The sequence below is a fragment of the Vulpes vulpes genome, chromosome 9, assembly GCF_048418805.1.
Source record: "Vulpes vulpes isolate BD-2025 chromosome 9, VulVul3, whole genome shotgun sequence".
Lineage (NCBI taxonomy): Eukaryota > Metazoa > Chordata > Mammalia > Carnivora > Canidae > Vulpes > Vulpes vulpes.
In genome coordinates, this window is record NC_132788.1 from 41,353,693 (window position 1) to 41,379,186 (window position 25,494).

The 25,494-nt window shown below is 40.5% G+C and overlaps 1 protein-coding gene across 2 annotated transcripts in view; it reads right to left on the minus strand.

Annotated features, from left to right (window-relative positions):
• FLT1 (fms related receptor tyrosine kinase 1) overlaps positions 1-25,494 on the minus strand; it is a 175,718-nt gene that overhangs the window by 119,131 nt on the left and 31,093 nt on the right. For both annotated transcript variants that reach the window (XM_072719891.1, XM_072719890.1), the window contains exons 4-7: positions 7,979-8,103; positions 4,388-4,550; positions 4,147-4,283; positions 971-1,145 (exon numbers count right to left, since the gene is read on the minus strand). In XM_072719891.1, coding sequence (XP_072575992.1) covers positions 971-1,145; positions 4,147-4,283; positions 4,388-4,550; positions 7,979-8,103 — 600 coding nt within the window. The remainder of the gene's footprint in view (positions 1-970; positions 1,146-4,146; positions 4,284-4,387; positions 4,551-7,978; positions 8,104-25,494) is intronic.

A 25,494-nucleotide genomic window follows, 5' to 3' on the forward strand; every position in this document is an offset into this window, starting at 1 on the left:
AGTGATAAACAGATTAGAAAAGGCTGTGTTTATCTAAAGAGAACAAAACTAACCCAGCTCCCTGCCTCATAAAAGGAGGGTGCAAGCAATGAATAAACAGAGCCAAATTCTGATCAAGCCCATCAATAGCCCAAATAGCCCTTGAATAAAATAATTTAGAAGCACCCTAACTGGTGAGGTACTCTCAAATCAAATGGTTGTGAGTAAAACATAAAACAGAGGCAGGGCAACAGAGAGTGGGGCACCTCAAATATCTGTATCACAATAACAGAAAAGTAGAGATACTTCGAAAATCTACCTGCCCAACATGAGTATGATGGGAGAAAGTTCCTTCAGGCACCATAAAGCAAATGATTCAATTTAAGAAAGAAAAAAAAAAAAAAAACACTACTGAAGAAAGTCAAAATAATTTCTAAGGCCACCTGCCAAGACTGTTCCAGAGATTATGCTCCGCACCATTTTTCTTTTCAACAGTGCAGATAAATAAGGTTTTCAAGGATTCTAAAGAGGCTCAAGTATTTTCTTTACAGAATTTCCCTATTGGAATTAAGCAACAATATTAGGATTTCATGAGAGTAAAACCAGGGATAAAAATCACATCAATTCTAAATAATTTATCCCACCACATTTTTCTCTCTAAATCATACTAATACCTGAGAAATGAAGGTAAGTCTGTTATATTTTCCAGTCTTGTTTATATGGAATACTAAAAAAAGAACTTAATAGAGATTATAACATGATCTAACTGAATTATTAACCACAATAAACTGGCAAGGAAAAGATTCTCTGTCTAATTCAAAAGTATTACATTTAAAGAACACTTACTGTACTTTGCTTTTTGGCAAAGGGAAGAGGGGAACCAAGTTGTATCATTCATGTTAGAGTATCTCTTGGCCAGAGGAAAATGTACTTTTTTAATAGAATCTGCCCCAAATCCATGATGATAGAAAGCAGAGCACAGGTGACTTACCATATATATGGACTGAGGTGTTGACAGATTTGAATGATGGACCACTCTTCACGTGACAAGTGTAAAGTCCTTTGTCTTTGTTCTGCACTTTGTCAATAATAAGAACGCTGTAGAACACATTGGCATGGGAACTGCGTTGGCCAACTCGTTGCCTTATAGAAGCTCTCTTATTTTTCTAGAAGGAAAATGTGTAATGAATGTGGAAATAGTAATTGTTCGTGTTCAAGGTTATAGCATTCCTCAGATTTATTACTGAGATGATCAACATTTTGTGCTGAGGGCAAAGCCACCTAACAGTAAGATGTTTGGAAACTCATACTGTGTCTCGATGCATTTCAAATATTTGCCACGGTAGCACTCATTTAGTCCTTCACTCTCTCCAGACGGACTTTCATATACATTAACTTAATAGTTTCTCACAACCCCCCAGTGAGATGGGCAGCATCCCTATCCTTTAACAGATGAAGAAGCTGAAACGTCAGAGGCCACAGTGGGTAGGAAACTCATGTCTTTCAAGTATAAATCTATTGCCTTCTCTCCAGCACACACCTCTCGAAACTGTTACCAGCTTTGTGGCCATAGATGTGACTTACTTAGGCAATAAGTATCTTTGGTATCTGGCTTAATGACACTGTTTCTCTAATAAATCACCATGTGAGTTTTCTTTTGCTCGCTTGCTACAAGTAAAGGAAAAAATCATGAGTCCTGGCTACACATACTAAAGTGTAATAATTCCGATTTCATTATTCCATTATTTGAGCAATGTTTAGCAATTTCTGCTAAATCACACTGAAAGGATCTGAGGACATGTAAAGCCATCTACAAGCCTAGCCAACACTCTGGTGGTGCTGGTGGTGGTGGTAGGATGTTTTCTCATGTTTGCCTCAGGGAAGACCAAGAGCAGGCCTCGAGGCTCAGCAGTGTAAACTGGCCACAATGACTCCTTCCTGGTTTTGAGAAGATGAGATCACATTGCCTTTTCCTTCCATTGTTTCTTCCCCCTCTCTCACTTTTTTTTAGCATTACATTTTATAACATATAATATGTTATTTCTCCCTCTCCATCTTTCCCACTGAGGAGGCGTGGAAAAAAGACTTTGAAAGCAGGACAGAGGGCGCCTGGGTGGCTCACTTGGTTGAGTGTCTACCTTCAGCTCAGGTCATGATCCCAGGATGCTGGGATTGAGCCCCTGTGTCAGTTCGGGTCCCCTGCTCAGCAAGGAATCTGCTCCCTCTCCCTCTGCCCCTCCCCCCTTGTGCTTTCTTTCTCTCTCAAGTAAGTAAGTAAGTAAGTAAGTAAATAAATAAATAAATAAATAAATATCTTTTAAAAAGAAAGAAAGCAGTACAGAACTAGTCTTTGTCTTGAACGTAACTCTCCTCTGTGCCATGTTTAAGAAACTTCAACCTGCCTGTCCTTATATTGCCCTGTTGGAACAGACACAAGGGTAGGCCATTTTCTTCCTTATCGGCAGTAATGAAAAAGATGTCAACCACCCCTATCAAAAATCAGAGAATCAAAAAAAAATTTTTTTTTTTCAGGGAATCAATCCTTTAATTACTAGCCTGAGGGATTTTCAGCAACTCTATGTAAAGTAACATGTAGGTATTACTTGTCTTCTCCCTTAGAGAACTCCTTTCTTCCCAAATTCGAGTAACATCAGTATTGTTTCTGCCTTTGGAAAACAGCTGATCCTGGGTTTCTGACAACTGCTTTGTCAAGCAGTGCAGCCACCAGCCACATGTGGCTATTAAAATCAAAACAAAGGGATCCCTGGGTGGCTGAGTGGTTTAGCTCCTGCCTTTGGCCCAGGGCGTGATCTTGGAGTCCTGGGATCGAGTCCCATGTCAGGCTCCCTGTGTGGAGCCTGCTTCTCCCTCTGCCTGTGTCTGTGCCCCTCTCTCTCTCTCTCTCTCTCTCTGTCTCTCATGAATAAATAATAAAATCTTAAAAATAAAATAAAAATAAAAATAAAAAATTCAGTTCTTTACTCACACTAGTCACATTCCAGGTCCTCAATAGCCATATGTGGCTAGTGATTACTGTATTAGTCAGAAAAGATATTTCAATCACAGAAAGTTCTATTGGACAGTGCCATTTCAGAAGGTAACTAGCAGTCAGTAGATGTATTATCATATTCTTACAGTAGAGCCACCAACAGGATAAGAGTTTCTTCCCTCTTGGTGTTTATTGAGAATATCTAATATCTGACTTCTATCAAAACCCAAAAAATACTGTTGCAAGTCCTAGCACTTCTATTTAAATGAAACAATATCACTTTCTAGAAAAATATGACTGATGAGTCCTTAAAGGGTTTCTACAGGGCACTTGTTACATCTTTTTGTTGCTAGGTTATTTTATTTCCATGGCAAGAGATGTTGATGAGAAACAATTGTAGCTTGGGGCTGATACATTCATCCTTTTGCAGATAATTTAATCATCAGTTAATTTTGTGATTGGGCAATCTGAATGACACAACACATGACTGTGCTTATGCCACATTAATCATACTGTCACATAGCAAATAGGGGCCACAGTGACAGTTACAGTTTCTTAACAGTTGATCATAGATTCCCCATCTATACAGTCTCAAACAATGATTGTCTGCAAGGATGTTTGATCTGAATAAGGAGACCGAACTCAATCTTCATTCTTCTCATTTTTCTGAAGGACAGTATTGCTCCTTTGTCACTTAATAGATGGAATGGAATACTGGATGGCTGGGTTGTAATATCTTTTCCAAACATGCTCCAGTCAGGTGCCTCACTGTCTGCCAGTATCTTAAATTAAAGCGCTCAAACAACTTTTTGTTGTTGTTCTTACAAAAGAGAGGCCCTGCCTGGCATTTAGTGATAAATTTCTCTCTCATCTCTAAATCCCAGAGAATAGTTTCCAAGGATGAAACAATCCCCTTTTCCACTTGGAACTATGCAGTAGAAATACTAACCTATACACTTCAAAACAAAACCTCCAGACATCAAAAGACCATATCTATGCACACACACTCATGGAACATCAGACAAGGAAAGCACCCTAATCAAATCCACAGCTTCCTCTTCACTCAACTGCCACAGGAGTCAGAATATTCTGATTTTGCCCACCTCCAAGACTCAATGGCATTTCACTTGCTAAAAAGAAATACTGTCCTCCAGGAGAAATAGAAAAATGTCACTCACTTCACCAGGGTAACTCCAGGTCATCTGAACTCTTGTGTTCAAGGCAGTGGTAGCAGTACAGTTGAGAGTAAGAGTGTGACCTCTAAGTAACTTGACTGGGCTTGGGGTATTTATCTGGACATCTCTGATTGTATTGGCTGTGAGCAGAAGAAATGAGATTTTTTTTTAAATCAAGCTTTCATTAAGCAGATAAACCCTTGAGCATTTTGGCTTGCATTCATGCCTTTGGAACATCACTTACTTTGTCGATAGGTAAGATAGTTTGTCTTGTACAAATGGCCGTTGACTGTTGTTTCACAGGTGAGAAGCCCTATTTCTCTGTATGTTGCATTTGCTATTATAAAACCCTTCCTACTGTCCCAGGTTATTCGCTTCCCATCAGGGATCAGGGTATCAAGTGGAAACTGAAAAGGAAAAAAACATGTTTTAAGGAAATCATACTAGCACTGCGGCAATACTGTTTGATGAGAAGCCTGTGAAAACATAATTTTCATCTATAGTGAAAATAAAATAGTACAGGTAAAAACCAGTTTGTCATAATTAGCTTTTTAGTTTTCTTTGCATGTCTCAAGATTTAGATTATTGTGATAAATTATAGCAATTACGATAATTCCTTATCAGCCTTGGTGACAGGCTGCACCCACCCGGGATAGACCTGTCATGTCAGACTTGCAGTGTGAGCCCATATCACTTGGCCTCAAGGAATTATCCTTGTAACAGACTGGCCTGATACTCAATAGAAAAATCAAGTAGGGTTTTTCCACTGGGGCCGCCAGGTTACCCTCCTGAGCCTCATCATCTGGAGTTTTTAACAAGCCGTAACTTGTCCTCCCATTTTGTATGATTTATGTAGTGGTGGCTGTCTTCAGAAGACTAAGTAATTCTAAGTCCTCTGAGATTCATAGCATTCACTTGGCGCTCACTGGAGTTATCATTCTGAGAAGGCTGAGGGCCTCGACTCTGCCTTTGGGAGGGAAATCTAGGGAAACAATCAAGACAGCTGCAAACAGATGTGGAGGCCAGAGACACTGTGGTGAATGAAGTGCTCCCAAATTCTTAGACATATTCCCAAACACAGGGAGTCCAGACAGAAGAAAGGAATCTATGATTTGATTTTCCTTTATGCCTTCTACTGGACACCAAGAACTTTATTTTTAAAGACTATAATATAAACAATCCACCTTGGGATTAGGCTTTATAAAGGGATATTGCTCCTCAAGAGTGGTCCAGCCATGTTCCCCTGATGCCAGACTGCCAGCCCAGTTTCAGAGGCATCTCTGATGACCACTATGACTTATCCCCCGCTGGAGAAGGGAAAAAAAAAAATCAGATTACCTTCCCACAACAGATGATAAAAGAAGCCAAACTACCCTGAGGAAGCTTCAGATCTTTTCCATCTTCTTTTAAAAAGTGCACCTTACATCACTAATCTGTTTATCATTTATTTATATTGCTAGGAGCAATCTGGCTGGGATTTGTGACTCTATGGCAGAAATTCCTCTGCAAAACATCACCAGCGCCCCCTCCCAGTGAGCATGTCTGTGTTGGTCTGTGTTACCAGAGGGTCACACGGCTTTGAAATGAATTGCACCCTGTTTATGAAGGACTGCAAGCAAGTGAAGGATGCATTTCATGTTCTAGTAAATCATGATTCTATCTGCAAACTTAGGAAGGCTCTATCTCTGGTGGGAGGAAAAAGAAGCTTCCCCTCTAATGTGGTACAAATTATTAAGGGAAAAGCTCAGAAAAATTTAAGTCAGGGATTGAGATCTCTGATGCTTTAAACATAGGGGAACGCAATACTGTGCTGCATCTAAAAGAAGGGTTTGCTGATGGTCTCTCAGCACAATCGAGAAATACACTAAAGTTTCCTTAAAGGTTGCAGAGGAAGTTTCTCTTCCCCTTATCTACCCTCACTGCCACTACTAGTAGTCCATTGACAAAGAAACCTTGTTCTGAGCTGACGAGAGAGAAATTAGCAGAAGACCATGTAGCTCATCAGCTATGGTGGTGGCCACAAGTGTCACAAAGAGGCAGGCAGGGGAGCAGCCCTGAAAGGAAAGACTGTCTAGGAGGCTGCCTCCAGCTTATCACGGCTACGCCAACACTGGCATAGAGAAAGGAAAGGGAGGGGACAGCAGGTTAAAATGAACAAGAAGAGAAGTGGAAGGGAAAGATCTTATAACTTCAGGGCAACTTACATACATAATAGAATAGTTTCCCATATATATGTGGCAAACCCAAAATCCCTATAAGAACACTATGGTTTTCTCTCCTCTCTCTTTCTCTTTCTCTCTCTCTCTCATGTGTGTTATAAATCTTAGGTAGAATAACAGAGAAAATAAGCTCCTCTCAGGTTTTTACATGGGGGAATTTGGGAAAGTTTCTTACAACAGACAAGTGATCTGCACTAGAGCAAAAAGGACGAGGAGCTTGCGTCAAACAGACAAGTCCGCAGCCCCATGGTAGATTCCATATTACTCACACACAGTGATTATCATCTCAGACTCAGAGGAGTGGATACCATGCGTGATAATAAATATCACAATATCGAATCACATATTGGATATTAAACTGTTAGATAAATATAATAGCTAACCCTTAATGGGGCTCAGCTTGTACAAAAAACTGCTCTAAAGGCTTTTATGTATCACCTCAGTTACCATGTGAGGTGGGTGCCACTGTAATCACTCCCATCTCTCCAATGTGGAAACTGAGGTGGAGGAAGTTTTGATAACTTGCCAGTTTGTTCAGCAGGTTAAGTGGTAGGGTGAGAAGAACCCAGGCAGTGTGCTCTGTTCTTAACCACTGGTCTTTCTCCTGCCCAAAGTAAACCATTTGCAAAGGTGGTAAGGGCACAGAGGGAGAAATCAAGATACGGATTCCAATGCTCAGCATGGTCTGTGAGGTCCCCCACTCCCTCAGAACCTCAGTTTTCCCTTCCACCAATTGATTTAGACTCCCTCTGGAGTTTCCACCACTGAAATATACTGCTTCTATAATTATCAGCGGTGATACACAGATATCATGGGAGCTAAAACCTGTCACCAATGGACTATAGTGAGGGCTTAAATCGAATCAGTAATATAGGAAAGTGGAGAAGACAGTAGACACCTCCATCATATTCCAGGACTCAGAGTCAACCAGTGATACTGAAAATCCAACTTGACTATTACCACCCCTACATGAGTACCTACAATGTGATGGGGGTGCTAGGTGCTGCCTTGGGACAGCCTTAACTTTTCCTCTTAAAGCTCCAGCTCTCAGGACTCACCACAGTTTTCCATTTGGGGAGTTCTTGTCCAATTCTTAACCCTAATCTGCTCCCAAACTCTTAGCATCAATGAATTAGCTGGAATGTCACATTTTAGGTTTTATCTTTATTAGATTCTACTCCAAATCTCTTTCTTTCTCACAACTCAAACTCAAGGTGGTAGTTCTATATGCACTTGTCTCACAGTTCTGCCCTTAGCAAAAATCTAGATTAACCACTCTCTGACAAACTATTAATTTGTATAAGCAACAGAATTGGTTTTTCTCACATCTGCAGACATTTGGTTTTGTGGCAATATATGAACATTTGCATGATTTTTGTTCTTTCATTATATCCACACAGATTTATGACCACAACATTGTCATGTTATTACATTTAAGTACATGCCTGAGGATGACTTCTAGCAGTTATCCTTTATAGTAAAAGGATATCCGAGAAAAGTCCACTGAGCAGCCCAAGTGTCTGTAAGAAAATCATTCCAGGGAGATAAAAGGACTTAAAATGCATTGTGTTCACATGCAGTAAAGATATGCTGAAAGAGGCATTGCTTGGTTTTACCTTTTTTAAAGTAACAGTGATGTTAGGTGACGTGACCCGGCAGGGGATGACGATCTGCCTTCCTTCAGTCATATATATAATTTCGGGTATTTCACTGTGCATCTCTAAGAAAGGTCTACCTGTATCTGAATGAGAAGAAAATGAAAAATACATATATATACATATATATATGTATATATATATATATATAAATGGTTGTATCAACAGCATCTAGACACCATAGCTAGGTGAGGGCAATAAGGTCACTGCCACAGGTCCCCCTTAATATAATCCACGAATTCACATTCTTGTCTCTGAATTTGGCCCTCTTTGTTTTTACCCAGAAATGCTTCTGTAATAAACCAAATTCCTTACTCAGGTCTTGACCTTGGGTCAGATTACCCCTGATGCCCAAAGATGCAACTGTGATGGGGGTGGGGAGGGAGGGTGGGTTTAGCTTACTACGGCCAAAAGCCATAAAAGTACATGGAGAAAGAAAGGAGAATATTCTGCATAAACTTCTTACCACAGCCATGCTAAGTGCCTCAGGAAGCTCCCTCCAGAGCCTTTGTAAGGAGTCAAAGAGCCTTGGGTGCATTGGTCAGCTGACTTCGGAGCAGATAGAGTTAATGCAGAGGTGTCAAATTGGAGAGAAGATTAGCATTTGAATGATAGAAGCTTGACTTCAAGGTTTTCTAGACCTTTTCCAGCAGAATAATATATGAGTTAGAAGCTCTGAGCTGCTCAGGGCAAGGGGAAAGGCTGGAGAAGCAGTGTTGAGGACTGCACTGATTTCCTAGGCCTATTAGATTTCTTTAGTATGCGCTATGTATCTACTAATAGCATGATATGTGCCATTGTATGAAAGAGGGCTTGAAAAGGCTTTAAATAATCACCAAGATAACACCCTTAAGAAGAATGGCATCTGGCCAAATCTCAGAGGCCAAAAGGATTCAAACCACCTGTTCAGCTTCTCTGTAGTTCCTCTGGGGACCAGAATGAGCAGCAGATCTTTTAGAAACATTCACAGTCTCCCATGCCCTCACCCTCAGGAACCCATTGACATCTTCAGGATCACTGTGTTCCCATCTTCTGCCCTTGGCTTCAGCCTTAAATGCCCAGATGGAAATAAGTCTGGCCTTAACTCTCTCCATCTGGACTGGAAAGACCCAGAGTCCCCTACCTGTTTGCTGCACTTTCAGAAGCTCCTTCATTCTGGACACTGAATGGAGAACGGAGACACAGAGCAGAAAGTAGGCAGGTTGCCTAGACTAGATGGTAGCTATTAAATTGTTATGAGTTGAACTGTGTCTCCCCAAAAACAAAATGTGGAAGTCCTCCACCCCTAATACTTCAGAACGTGGTCCCATTGAGTCAAATGGAGCCACTGCCTAAGGAATTATCGGTTAAGTAGGGTGGGCCTTACTGTAGCATGACTGGTGCCCTTATAAGAAGATGGCCCCAGGGATCCCTGGGTGGCGCAGCGGCTTAGCGCCTGCCTTTGGCCCAGGGTGGAATCCTGGAGACCAGGGATCGAATCCCACGTCGGGCTCCCAGTGCATGGAGCCTGCTTCTGTCTCTGCCTCTCTCTCTCTCTCTCTGTGACTATCATTAAAAAATAAAAAAAATAAAAAAATAAAAAGAAGATGGCCCCAGAGAGATGGGCATGTGGGGAAAACACCTCTGAATGCACAGGGAGAGACTGAGTGATAAGGTGCAAGTGGGGGGCTGCCAAGGATTGCCAGCAACCAGCACAGGTAGGAATTGGCATGGAGGGAGCCCCTTACAGGTTTTAGGAGTAGCATGGCCCCACTGACACCTTGATTTCAATCTCTAGTTTCCAGAATGTGAGACAATAAATTCCTGTAGTTTTAATCCAAAAAAAAGTACCATTAGTGTAGCCTGTTTAAGATGGACTCATTTGACACACACTCAACACTAGAAAGGCCCTATTATCACAGCTAAGCTCATACACTCTAGATTTCTAAATAATTCCTCCCGTCCTTGCTAGGCTAGCCTCTTCCTTATACCCTTTCTCCGCCCCAGCCCACCTTAGGAGCTCTCCCCAAGTTCCCAACTATCTCCAATGACAACACTTCACACAATCTTCCCCTGAATTGGCAGGTTACTTCTCTGGCTACACACTGGCTGATGAACTAACTCCTAGAGGAGAGGAAACAGATTGTTTTCATCTCGATCTGATGTGTATTAAATGAATGAATAAGTGAATGAATGAACTAAGAAAATGAGTGAAGGACTAGCCAAGAACCCTGTCCTTATACAGATAAGACCGAAGTGTAAATACATGAAATGATGTAAGCAGAGCCAGGCCCAGAGGCAGGTGTCTACTGATCTTCTTCCCCTGTACCACCCTCAGGGCTGGAGTCCTACCCAGCCCACCAAGGGCTAGAGCTGGCAACTGCTCTTCAGAGAGAGACTTAGGCTGATTTTCACACATGCAGTGGGGAAAGGACTGAAAAGAGGATAATTGCCCAGGGGCAGGGCTGTGTGGGTAGGCTTAGGGATAAGGCGTTACAAGGCTGAGTCAGAGGGAGTCAGCAGACCATGGGGGTTCAGAGCTCACACTTTACAAACTGGGTTGGAATCCTGGCTCTGCCCCTTACTGGTTATGAGACCTCAGGCAAATCATTTTACTCTCTGTGCTTCATTTGCAAAATCTCCTTCAAAGCGTTATTATGAGGGTTACATGAAGGAATACATGTAAAGTGTTTAGAATGGAACCTGGCAGAGAGTTAATACTGCATAGGTGCTAGCTGTTACCTTTCTTATTATAATGCGAGATTTGAACTTATATAGAGAGAGTATTAGGTATGGGAATCACAAATTATACCCATGATCTTAACTATAAAAGGTATAAATATATATTCAGGTATGGCATTGGGAAAAAAAAAAACAAACGAATACACTAAGATGTCTGAGTAGTGGCTTTGTTGTTATTTCTTATGTACCTTTTTATATATTTGTCAGATTTTCTAGAATGGTTATGTATTATTTTATAACAACAGTTTGAATTGCTGAATTTAAGCCTCAGATGATAAAGCAGCATCCATTTTTACTTGAGGCAAATTACCAATTCTGCATCTGATTTACTTTAGTTTTGCCCAATAGAATGAGACACTAACACTGCACAGTTAATAGTTCTATGCCTATTAGGAGAACTCAGCGGGTATAGCAACATATGCAGAGAGGAAAAGTTAATTATACAGAGACAAAGATTCACTTATCAGCACAAAATTCCTTCCTTAAATAAAGTTGCTGAGCTAGACATTAAGGCAGAAACTATTGGGATTTGATCTTTCCTTTCCTTCCTCCTGTGAGTCTATATTTTTGTCTTCTTTGTGAGCCCCAAGGTAAACACAAACACCAGGAAATGGTTTAATTCATGTAACGAAACTGTAAATCCTTCACATTTAATTTACTGTCTCCTTAAGCAACTATTTGCAACAAAGGATGCTGGCATAAAAAGTTTGTGCAGGAAATAGTAAACATTAGTGTAGTCATTTCTAGGCTAATGAATGCCAATCCCAAATGAAAACAGAAGAGGTGAACTCAATGTGCCTTTGAATTTCTCCTTTCCCTGTATCATTTTGGATCTCCCCAACACTTGAATTTTACTACAACTATTGCCCTTTTACAAGCCGATACCAATGTCAGCACTGGGCCCGCTGCAGTTCTGTTAAGAACTTCAATGAATTATGCCCAGCCCAACACAGTTCAAGATACATCATTTGTATCAAGTCAGCAGTGGCATTAAAATCCATTGCGTTTGCAAATGAGCTTATGACTGGATACACACACACACACACACACACAAATATGCTCTGGGCTTATTAATAGTATACTTCCTCTACAATTTGTCTCAAGGAAGGGCTAAGAATGAACTTGCCTGACATATTATAATACAAACATTTTTTGTTTTGTAGGACCATAGATACAGAAGAGGTCACGGTTCCATTAATATCACCAGTAAAACCACTTACTACTCCCATAGGACGCATTTGTCTTTGTCACAAAATTAAAAATGACTTCTGAACCCAGCCAGCACTGCAGAGTGGTTTCCTGAGACCAAACTGGCTGGTTGTTGAGTGAGGAAGAGGTGCTCCAAAGATTGTCGGTGTACTGGCAGCGCAGACACACTGTCACCAGGGACTCATGCCAACACACAGCTAGGCTGAGGTCACGCCACCCTCCCCTCTCTGAACTCCTAGAGCTCAAAGCAGTGACAGGAAACTGGCACAGAATATGAGGTTTTCTCATCCAATCGGAGTATTGGGGCTATCCTCCTTCAGGACAAGTGGGCTCAGACACAGGGAAAGATCAAACAGAGCCCCTTGCTCTGAGAGGTATTACATCTATTTTCTAAATGTGTGTTTTTTCCTTTTGAAATCAGTACTCACTCTGGCACATTGAGGCACACAGACACAGAGGTCCCAGCATGCCATTCTCATTCCACCCTATTGTCCCATCAGCATCACTTGGGGGTTCTTCCACTGCATTCAGAGCAAGTGAATGATCCAAAGAATTTGGGGAAGGTTTTCTGACTTGAAGAGGAACTTAAGAGTAAACATCTTATTTCCTAACACCTTCCTATTCCTCTGATTTTAACATAATTTTTCCTGATTTCCTTTTCCCTTTAATTTTCATTTCTTACCTCTAAGTCTGGGTCATGAGGACTCCTTGTTATTTTAAGGAGGATGTGATTCAAATTGATGAAGTGAAGAGGATGAACCAATCGCATGGAAGGGTTCTATCTAGATACAAGAGTTTTCACATCACACAGGTCTTCATGTTGGGAACCACACTTAGCATTCAAGTATGTTAGTTAATTGGTAAAGTATTTCATTGAAAGATGAAGAGGAAAGAAAAAGGAAAAGAGGTAATTTCTTCCCTGATTTACAGTGCCCATCAAAGCCTCTGAAAATTCAAAGCAGAGCTTTGGAGCACCCATAAGGAAGCTGAAGTAGCTATACTAATATTAGATAAAATAGACTCTAAAACAAGAAATGTGACTAGAGATTAAGAGGGACATTTTGTAAGAATAGAGTCAATCTGGGGATCCCTGGGTGGCTCAGAGGTTTAGCGCCTGCCTTCGGCCCAGGGCGTGGTCCTGGAGGCCTGGGATCTGGTCCCACATGGAGGAGGCTCCCTGTGTGGAGCCTGTTTCTCCCTCTGCCTATGTCTCTGCCTCTCTCTCTCTCTCTCTCTGCATCTCTCATGAATAAATAAATAAAATATTTTAAAAAAAAGGAATAGGGTCAATCCATCACAAAGATACAATAATTATAAACATCTGCAACTACCAACAGAGTAGCAATACATGAGGCAAAAATTGACAGGAATGAGGACACACAGAGACCATTCAACAATCATGGATGAAGATTTCAATAGAACAACTAGACAGAAAATCAAAAGGGAAACAGAAGGTTTGAACAACACTAATAACCAGCTAGGCCCAAAAGGCAGGCATCTATAAGAGACCTCCGCCATCACAGCTGGATATACATTCCTCTCAAGTGCATGTGGAACATTCTCTAGCATAAACTATATGCCAGGCCAAGAAACAAACATCAAGAAATTTCAAAGGATAGAAATATTACAAAGTATGTTCTCTGACTACAGTGGAATGAAAACAGAAATCAGTAACAGCAAGAAATGTGGGAGGCTCACATATTAAACAACACCCTCCTAACTAGTGAGTGAAGGAAAGAAGAGAATCAAAAGTGAAATGAGAAAATAGATGAATGAAAATGAAGATGTCACATTCTACAACTTATGGGATGGGGCTAAAATTTATAGCTGTGTAGAGGGAAGTTTATAGCTATATGCCTACTTTGAAAAAGGAGAGAGAGCTCAAATCAATAACCCACTCTTCCACCTTAGAAACCTAGGGAAAGAAGAGCAAACTAAACCTAAAGGAAGCAGAAGGGAGGAAAGAATGAAGATTACAGTAGAAATTGATGAAACAGAGAACAGAAAAACAATAGAGAAAAATCTGTGAATCCAAGAAGAGTTAGTTCTTTGAAAAGATGAACAAATTGGATGGGGTGCCTGGGTGACTCCAATGGTTAAGTGTCTGCCTTGGGTTCAGGTCCTGATTTTGGGGTTTTGGGATTGAGCTGGGCATCAGGCTTCCTTCTCAGTGGGGAGTCTGCTTCTCCCTCTCCTTCTGCCGTGCCCCCCACTCCACTTGTGCTTGCTCACTTGCTCTCTCTCATGTGCTCTCTCTCAAATAAATAAAATCTTTAAAAAAAAAGATTTTATTTACTTGAAAGAGAGGGAGACAGAGCATGATCAGAGAGGAAAGAGAGGGAGAGGGAGAAGCAGGCTCCCCATGGGGAGCCTGACGTAGGGGCTCAATCCCAGGATCCTGGGATCACCACTTGAGCCAAAGGCAGAGGCTTAACCAAGTGAGCCACCCAGGTGCCCCAACAAATAAAAATCTTAAAAAAAAAAAAAAAAAAGATGAACAAATTGGAAAACCTTTAAACAGACAAGCCAAGAGAAGACAAATTAATAAATCAGAGATGAAAGAGCAGACATTACTACCAGTATTTCTAAACAAAAAGCATTAAAAAAAAAAGCATTATAAAGAAATACTGTAATTGTAGATCAATAAGTTAGACAACATGAAATTGACAGCTTCCTAGAAAGACCTAAACTACCAAAACTAACTCAACAAGAAACAGACAACCCAAATAGACCTATAATAAAGAGACCGATTTAGTAACTAAAACACTACCCACAACGTAAAGCCCAGGCCCCGACGGCCAGTGAATTCTATCAAACATTTAAATAACTAATATGAATTATTCAAAAACTGTTCTAAAACAGAAGGGAGGGGATCCCTGGGTGGCTCAGCGGTTTGATGCCTGCCTTCGGCCCAGGGTGTGATCCTGGAGTCCCGGGATCGAGTCCCACATCAGGCTTCCTGCATGGAGCCTGCTTCTCCTCTGTGTCTCTGCCTCTCTCTCTCTCTCTCTCTCTTTCTGTGTGTGTGTGTGTGTGTGTCTCTCATGAATAAATAAATAAAATCTTTAAAATAAAATAAAATAAAATAAAATAAAATAAAATAAAATAAAATAAAATAAAATAAAATAAAATAAAATAAAAAATAAAATAAAATAAAATAAAATAAAATAAAATAAAATAAAATAAAATAAAATAAAATAAAATAAAATAACAGAAGGGAAAACTTCCCAATTCATTCTGAGGGCAGTGTTACCCTGATACCAAAACCAAAGACAACACAAGGAAACCACAGATCAGTATCTTTGTGAGTGTGGATACAAAAAAGCTCAACAAAACATTAGCAAACTGAATACATATAAAAAATGATACACCACGACCAAGTGGGATTTGTTCTAGGAATGCAAGATTGATTTAACATCCAAAAAATCAATGTCATTAATATACCATATCAATAGAATACAAATCAAAAGGCACACAGTCATTTCAATAGATGCAGTAAAAGCATTTAACAAAATCCAAATGATATTCATGATAACGATATTCAACAAACTTGTAATAGAAGGGAACTTCCTCAACCTCTTAAGGACATCTACAAAAAAAAACCCTTAAGAGCTAATGTCATATTAATGATGAAATGCTAGATGCTTTCCCTTTAAGATTGAGAACAAGACAAGGTCGGCCACTCTCACTACACCTATTGGACATTACACTAGAGGCTTAACAGCTATCATGAATAATGCAATAAACATTCTAGCCAGCACAATAAGGCAAGAAAAAGAAATCCAGATTTGAAAAGAAAAGGTAAAATTTTCTCTATTTTCAGATGACACAATCTTGTATACAGAAAATCCTAAGGAATTCACTAAAAAAAATTATTAGAATTAGTAAGTAAATTCAATAAGATTGTGGGACCCAAGAACAACATACAAAAGTGCATTATATCTCTACATACTTGCAATAAACAATTGGAAAATGAAACTAAGAAAACAATTCCACTTATAACAGCTTCAAAAAGAATAAAGTACTTAGGAATATATTTAACATAAGAAGTGTAAAACTTATACTTGAAAACTACAAAAATATGGTGGGAAGAAATTTAAAGACATAAACAAATGAAAAAACATCCCATGTTCATGGATTGAAGACTTGATACTGTTAAGATGGCAGTATCCATCTTAACAGATGGAGTATTACTCCACAAAATAATCTATAGATTCCCCATGTCAGGCTCCCTGCATAGAGCCTGCTTCTCCCTCTGCCTGTGTCTGTGCTTCTCTCTGTGTGTCTCTCATGAATAAATAAATTATATCTTTAAAAAAAATGTAGACATTTATATGTATCTATAACATATATCTAGATGATATTAAATATATTTAAATATATAAGATATAGTAATATATATTATTAGTGATAAAAACTTGAAGTACTCTTATAACTCAATAACAAAGAAAAATAGCCAAATTAAAAACTGGAAAAAGGCTTTGAATAGACCTTTCTCCAAAGAAGATATATAAATGGCCAATAAACGCATGAATAGATGCTCAACATCACGCGTCATCAGGGAAATACAGACACTACAACTGATACCGCTTCACACTCAACTGGATGGCTATAATAATAGTTTTTTTAAAAACCTACAATAACAAGTACTGGCAAGGATTTGGAAAAATTGCAACCCTGTTGCTGGGAATGTTAAATGGTGCAACCAATTTGGAAAACAATCTGGCATTTCTTCCAATAGTTAAACATTGCATTACCAAATGACCCAGCAATTCCTCCCCTAGGGATCGACCCAAGAAAATGAAGACTTAGGTCCACTCAAAAACTTGTATATGAATGTCATAGTCAAAAGAGGGTAACAACTCAAATGGCCACCTACTGATAAATGGATACCTAAAGTGTGGTGGATCCATACCGTGGAATATCATCCGGTAACAAAAAGAAATAAAGTGCTCACACATGGTACAACACAACATGGATGAACTCTGAAACATGCTGAGTGAAAAAAGCCAGCATATACTTACATATTTAATAATAAAATACCATATATTTTATTCTATTTATATGAAATATCCTGAAAGACAAATCTATAGGAACAGAAAATTTATTAGTGGTAGCTTTGGGCTGGGAGGTAAGGACAGAAAAGGGGTGATAGCTAAATTCTACAGGGGTTCTTTTTGAGATAATGAAAAGTCCTAAAACCGATGGTGTCAGTGGCTACATATATCTGTCAATATGCTGCAAACTAGGGATGCCTGGGTGACTCAGTGGTTGAGAATCTGCCTTTGGCTAGGTCATGATCCCGGGGGCCTGAGACTGAGTCTGCATCAGGCTACCTGGAGGGAGTCTACTTCTCCCTCTACCTATGTCTCTGCCTCTCTTTCTGTGTCTCTCATGAATAAATAAATAAAATCTTAAAAAAAAAATACATGCTGAAAACAATTAAATTGTACACTTTTAAATGGGGGAATTGTATGGTATGTGAATTAGATCCCAAAAAACTTATTTGAAAAAAACCAGAATTTTGGACTCTTTCTCAGAAACGGTGAGACACTGTTTTTTGAGCCTGATCATCCAGTGCAAACTCTTCATGTTATGGGTCTTTGCAACCTTTTTCTCCTGCTCCCCTTTGCATCCAGGTGGGCTATTCGTGAAAAATTGAATTTTCCCCTGTGACATAGTCATTCTGACTGTAAATATGTCCTGTTCTCCTTAGCAGCTCCAGGTCAGCGGAGAACACAGTGAAACATCTCTGTCTTATTTAGAGAAGTCACTTGACTAACGTGTCTGAGGATGACAGTCCACACAGAGTATACAATTAAGTATTTCCTGATTTTCCAAATGAGTATTTCCAAATGAGTATTTCCTGATTTTCCAAAGGAGTATCATTTGTTTACCTTACCTGTAGTTTACCATCAACCCTAAAGATATAACACAGTTACCACTAGTGGTGGATCAGTATCCAGATTCAAAAGTGAGAAAAATCCTGGAGAAGCTGACCTAGGAATATCAGCTACCAGCTTGTGCCATCTAGATAGATACTGTACACAAATGCTTCTATTAGAGCAAAGCAAATAGAGAAAGGTCATTGTGTCCCAGACTGAAGATGCTATCCTAAAATTAAAATTGTTTATTTTATTTTTAAAAAGATTTTATTTATTGACTGATGAAAGACACAGAGAGCCAGAGACACAGGCAGAGGGAGAAGCAGGCTCCTGCTCCCAGGCAGGACTCAATCCCAGGACCCTGGGATTATGACCTGAGCCGAAGGCAGATGCTCAACCACTGAGCCTCCTAGGTGTCCCTAAATGTTGCCTTAAAGGAAAGGAACAATCATTTTAAAAAATTCCAGCTAAGATCTAAATAAGTTAGTTGAAGATATAAAGAGTGGAGTGCTGAGTAGATGGTGAGTTTGACCCTAAGACCCAGGAAGGCAGAGAAGGTGTCAGATGTTCCGTATGCCCTGGAACCTCGCTGACTGGGGTGTTTACGCAGAGCTCCTTAGATGAATGACCTCAGTCAGCTCTGCATCTTGATCAACTGAAGCATCTCAGAAAGAGAAAGGAAAAAAGGAAGGTAGGAAAGAAGGTAGGAAGGAAGAGAGGAAGGGTGGGAAAGGAATGAGGAAGAATGGATGGAAGGAAGGAAAGACAGATGGAAAGATGGAAGAAAGGAAAAACAGGGAGGAAGGAAAGAAGGAAACGAAGCAGAAATAAAGGAGAAAGGAGAGGAAGAAGCAAGGAGCTCTGAAGGACTACTGTAACTCTTTCTTCTACTGCCAAGATTTTGGCCATGTCCCAAGTCCTATTATTCACAGTTCTGCCTCTGAATCATCAAATTGTAAAACTGTTAAGAAGTTTCTAAGATATCCTAACACTGCCTCTCATGTTACAGAAGAGGACACTGAGGTCCAGAGAGAAGGCACAGGAATAATTATGAATGGCTGAGCCAAAACTGAATTCAGGTTTCCTGCTTCTAGACCATTCTCTTTCCACCACACCAAAATCTGGCCCCGACCCTCCTGAATGACTTGGAAGCAAAACCACCTTCAAATATCCACCCCAGTGGGAGGAAAAATGGTGGCACAGAGATAGGGGTAGCATGAATCTCCTGGCAGAACTTGGAAATACAAAACAACAGACTGATAAGAAATTCTCACTATTAAAATCAAGCTTGGGGCAGCCCCGGTGGCTCAGCGGTTTAGCGCCGCCTTCAGCCCCAGGTGTGATCCTGGGGACCCGGGATCGAGTCCCATGTCGGGCTCCTGGTGCATGGAGCCTGCTTCTCCCTCTGCCTGTGTCTCTGCCTCTCTCTCTCTCTCTCTCTCTCCGTGCCTCTCATGAATAAATAAAATCTTAAAAAAAAAAAAATCAAGCTTGGCCCTGTTATCAAGTGCCAGTGCTCCCTTGGTGGCCTCTGTGTCAGCCCCCTCCTAACCAAGAGCAGTCAAACCAGAGAAAGTCCTGTTTTATGAAGACTTTCATGGAGGAATTTCTTCAAAGGGCACAATGGGCAAGCACAGGGGGAGCTCAGTCACACTCCTCTCTAGCAGGGTCACAGGTCCTCCCAGGGAGCAGCTACCAGGCAAAACATTCCTTCCATGGTCATGGCCATGGGGAGCTGGGAGCCAGGGCTCTGTTCAGGTCCTCCACTGATGACTTGTGCTACCATGCGACTCTCTGGGGCTCAGCTTCCTCATCCAGAAAGTACAGTGAGTACATTCCTATTCCCAAACTTATGATTTGCCATTCATTCCCTTGAAATGTTCACACTGGGTGTGGCACACTGATATTCCTGGGCGGGCTGGGCTGGGCGAGGAAGGCGAATGAGTGGAGTAGCAGGATGAGAGAAAGCTGGCAGTTTGAGAGTATGGGAGCTGGTCTGAAAGAGGTAGTCCTCGCTTGTGGCTGCCAGTTGTTGCCAAGTGGAATAAAGGCCAGTATGGCTAATGTCCAGTTTTTAAAGATAAGTAGGGAATCAGGTTTTTATGTGAACTCCTCCAATTATTAAATATTGGCAGCCAAAAGCACTCTGCCTGCCAATCAAAACGTATGTCAGCTGAATCTGGCCCACACACTTCCAGTTTGCAAGCCTGCACCACACACCACCTGCCCCCACTCCGTTCATACTGCACACAGAGCTCCGAAGGGGGTGGGGCGGAAGCCCTGGCAAGACCATGTTAGAAAGAGTGGGGACTTCAGAGTCGCCTAGATCTGGGTCCAAAGCTTGAGTTGGTCACTTACAAAGTATGCAACCTCAAGCACAATATCGAATTTATCCTTTTCCGTAAAAGGAAACTTACACTGGAATTTATTCCATTGTGTTATCAGGATGAAATGAGATGATATAGGTAATGAACCTGAGCCAGATAGCAATAAATGACAGTGACACACACCAAGTCCTAAACAAATCTCGACAGTGGGAAGACCCAGAGGCATCATCTCATCCAGACCCACCAACTGATCCCCTGTCCTATGTTTGAATACCTAGACACACGAATGCAGCATGTCCCAAGACAGTTCATTTTGGATAGTTTAGATGTTAGAAAGTGTTTCCTCATGTCAAACTGAAGGCTGCCTGTCTTTTTTTTCATTCTTAGATGGCAGAACTGCCATCTAGGTTCATAAAGTCAAAGAAGCTTAGTCTCTTTTCATTTAAGAAAACTTTGAAGGAGACCATTAATATATGTCTCCCGTTTTCCCACCCCATTCTTCTTTAAACATTTCTATTCCTTTCTTTAGTTGTTCCTTCCCAATGAGGATAATAAAGTCATCCACTTATTTGCAGCTCACAAACATAGGAGGCAGATGCCCATTTTACAGATAGGGAAAATAAAGTTTAGACAGGTGGAGCAATTTGCTTGGAATTCCCATTTTCATCTTCTTGAAATGTGGACTAAATGGTAAGGCTGGCACCACCTTTATTGTGAATGCTACGTATTTATTAATGCAGTCCAAGATCGGATTCATTGCTTTGGCCAATGTGGAGTCTATCACACATGGGCTCTCTCAGCCACAGCCTCCCCTGGATGGGGGAGGTCCCAGGCAGTTAGTGGGTTTTGCAAGCCACACTTTAACTTATTTCTGTCAAATCCCCTTTTTTGTTAATCCCAGTTCACTGTTCTAAGGCAGCCTGAAACTTTTTGGATCATATTCTGCCACATGACAAGTGAGTCCTGCCCCTAGATTTACTTACTCAGCATGCCCTGAATTTCCTCATCAAAGTCCAGGAGATGAGGTAAGGCTAACCTAGCCGAAAAATCCTATGTTTCTTTCATTTAGCAAACATTCTTGAGTACCTCCTATGTATGGGCCCCTGTGCTGGGTGCTGAGGTAGCAGAGTGAGAAAGGCATAGGGGGTAGGTGAGAGCAGTGGAGAAAGGTAAACAGAGTAGGGCAGCAGCAGGAGCACCAAACCTAGTTTAGGGGAATCTGGGGGAGGTGCCCAGAAGGGGTGATGTTTAACTTGAGGCCCAAAAAGAAAGAGTAAGCTGGTGAGGAAGAGCTGGATGGAAGTGTGGGGAAGGGACAAGTGTCCCAGGCAGAGGGCCCTAGTCTACGTTCCTCTTACTGCTCTTTCCCATAATGCTTTACTATTGGCTCATTGTAACAGATTTCATTGGCCCGAACAATCATGGGCCCCTTGAGAAGGGGTTAAGTGTACCATCTTTGTAATTTCTGTTCTGCCCAGCACGGTGCCTTTCAGGCAAAGTGATTACTGCTGACTGATCCTCCTAAGTACAGGCACAGAGCTATGCCCTATTGTCTCATTTGATCCCCTGACAACCCTGAGATGTAGTCCTCTTCTCATTTCACAGGTGAGGAAGCCAGGGCTCTGAAGTTGATCGTTTTAATGAGCATAGCAGCCAGCCCAGTAAACACAGTGCATATGACAAGCCAAACACTAAAACTAAATGTTTCACAGGTATGAACTGTTAGAGGTGGGGAAGAGCAAAAACTTTGTTGTCCTCTCTACTGTGCACTTGTTCCGGGACCACTTATGTGAGCAAGATACTTAACCTTTCTGTGAAGTAGAGGTAAAATGACAGCATTATTCAGAGGGCTGTGGAGGAAATGAAAACCGTCATGTTATGCACAGTGCTCACAGTGGTGTTCAGTGAGTGAGACCTCAGTGTTAACCATTATTCTTCCTAAGGAATTTGTATGAAGTCAAAGACCTAACATGTATCAGAACAGGGATTTAAACCTAATCTGAACCAGATCGTGTGGTTTCAACTACAGTTCACTGGTTGACATCTGATGAGGGAAGGCAGGGTGTTTATGGATGTAGTAAGTCACCAATTTTGAGTAGAGCAGTCTCTGAGCCAAGATGATGCCAAGGCAACCCAGCAAATTGCAACAGATGACAAAACAATGAATACTTTAAATAGCAGGGGAAAACTTAAGAGTATTAGAACTGCAAGGACAATAAAGATCAAAACAGATCTTTTCTGGGTCTCCAGGCAGAGCAGGCATTTCATTATCATTGTTAAAGGAAGTTACAAAATGTCAGAAACTTAAGCCTTTTCAGCTTAAGGAGATTTCTCCTGAAAAAGTCCCTTGCTCATTCTTCCTATAAGATGATTTAAAGGAGCTTTTTAAAAATCTTCAAAACCATAAAATTTTGAAGTAACATTTTTCACATTTCTTGATTGTAGAAGGAAAGAGAGGGTGTGGTCAATTTTATTGCCTTTGGACTTCACTGCCATCTTGAGATTTCATGAGTGTACCTCACTTGTTAACTTCTCAAAGTCTTAGGTTGCATTTAAATGGCTCACTCAAGGCTATGTTCATTCTGATTATTTTTTAGTATTTATGTAGTTGTACTCGATGCCTTGTGATATACAATTGTATAGCAAAGCTTAGCCAGCTGGCATACTCAAATTTTCTGATAGGGAGCCTAGGGAGCATCAGAAAATGCTCTTTCTGAAGGAAGAACCGAACATTTGGCAGATACCATCAAGTGCTAAGGTGGAATTCCTAGGAATACACTAGGTAAACAGAGGTCTGAGGTAGGTGCCGAGGAAAGAAGATGCAATGTTCCTCATTGTCCACAAATCCACTGACAGGAGTGGCTTCCACCCCAATAACATGTAAGCATTTTCTATGGCCAAAGACCCGTGGTGTCTAATGACAAAAATGTTTCTAAAAAGAAAATCGGAAATGGCAGGACTTGAAGATACCAAAAAGGACTTCTATCAAATTTTCACAGAGCTGGAAAGGCGAATGGATAAGAATAAAGTTACTGTTCTCTAAACTCTCACCATGTGGTCCTAATCAGCTGCCCCCAGTGACTACAGAATGGATAATCTCCCTCATGCTTGCACCCTAGAGGGAGTCCAGAGCTGGGAGGTAGAGGGGTCTGTTTCCCAAGGAAAAAAATCTGTCATTCCAATCAACAGTGTCATCAGTGTATATTTTAAATCCTAGAAATATTTCTTTCCCCTTTTATATAACTTCATCAAAATGAAAAAAACAAAAACAAAAAAACAACCCAGCAAAAACTGACCTTGCACTAGATTTCTGAGAAAGCTGACTACAGGGATGGGCCAGAGTGTTCCCAGGAATTCTTTATAAAAGATCATTTATTGTAGAATTCTGGAAATGGCACTGGGGCCCACAATAAGGACTATTGGAGTCGTCCTCTTCACTCCTTAGAAAGACCCACTTTCGGACAACAGTTATTCTCCAAAAGAGTGAAACCTGTGCATTTAAAAATGCTCACAAATCTATTCTGAGTCATGGTCTTAAACCATGGGGACTCTAAAATCCTAAGATCCCTAACTTTGCTCTTTTTGCTTCCCACAGAACAAGCAACAGGGCCTAGCAGGTTTGTAATCCACATCTGCAAACAGATGCCATCTGCTGATGTCACCTCCAGGGGCAGACCTATTGGTGGGAAACACAAGTTCAGGAAGGTGGTGTACGGAACCATGAAGCGTGGTGCAGACACATCAACAGGAGAAGGGTTACCTCCACTCTTGAGTTCTCTCCACTACTCTGTTTTGGAAGTGGTATGCAAAAAACATCATATAAGCTTACATAACTGGTACTGTTTTCCTAAATAAAAAGTATAGATATGACCTAACCTGTCTAAACCAGGTAACACTTTCATAAGTTGGCTTGTTCAAACTTGGATAAGTTTGAAACTTTTAACTTATTTATACTGAGTTCCACAATAAGACATACATTTCACATCACACCCTTTAAACTTTTGTTTCCATTTTACACGCATATGCACACACACAATTATACACTCATTTATTTTACATATATGTAGGCATGTGTGTGCATATATGTCTAAGATGGAAACAAAAGTTTTATTTAAAAATGTTTTCCCAATGTTCATCCTTACCTTTTGCAATATACTTGGTTATTTTCTATACTATTCTGCTTTTAAAAAAAAAAAATGCTGATTACAACCCATTAATTTGATTCCACAGACCATTACCAGGTTGGGATGTACATTTTAGAAAGCCCTGATCAACTTGGTATGTACAATAGAGATCTATGTCTCTTTCCCACGTTGCACAAGCTAGAATCCAGCAGTGGAACACAGTGAGTGCAGATGGCCCCCAAATAAGGTCTGTTCCCAACAAGTGACAGCACAAAGCTCCCTGGGATCAGGATTTGTTTCTCTAAGGTCTGTTGCGCAGAAAAACACTCTGCCACCAGCTTAACCTATCATTACTTAAAAAAAAAAAAGAAAGAATAAAGAAAAATCGAATTTTGAAATTTAAAAAATTTAATAACTGTACTATTCTCAAAGATTAAAATGACCCTTAGTTTAGTAGCTGAAACTTCAGTGTAGTGGAAATAGCTAGGGACCTGACCCAGATCCCCATTCTGGCTTGTCATCTTCTTAGCTCTATCTTCTGAAGGTCACTGAAGTGGTTCTCTTATATATAAAATGGAAGTAACAATACCAACATAGTTTATCTCAAAGATAATTATGTAAAAGCTCTTCAGGAAAATCTGAAGTGCTGTACAAATGAGCACATGTTTATGCTCATAACACTCAGAATATCTGTGCCATTAGTATTTTTACTGGCTGGAGGTCCCATAGCCAGGTAGAGCTTTCTCTCACTTAATGTGAAGGCATAATGATCATTCCCTCCCAGAATATCTGGAAAACACTATTTAAAAGTAATCTCTATGCGCAATGTGGGGCTTGAACTCCCGACACCACAATCAAGAGTCACATGCTCTACTGACATAGCCAGCCAGGCTCCCTGTTGCTCCCATAATATCCGAGTCCACAAAACCTTATACTACTTCTCCATGATGTACCTAGTGTGTAGAATAACTTTATTTATTTATTTATTTTTTACCTAAAATTGAGCTGTTATGCACATCTCATCAGTTTGACACAAATGAGAGAACCAATGGAGGAAAACTTCGCTATGAAAATGCTCCAACTCATTTGCTTTCATAGACTTAGAGAGAAAAACAATCAGGGAAAGCAGAAAAAAAGAGATGAGTTTTTCTTACAGGGAAGAGGTAGAAGATAATCACCCAAAGATTACACACACACATCCATTGTTTTTC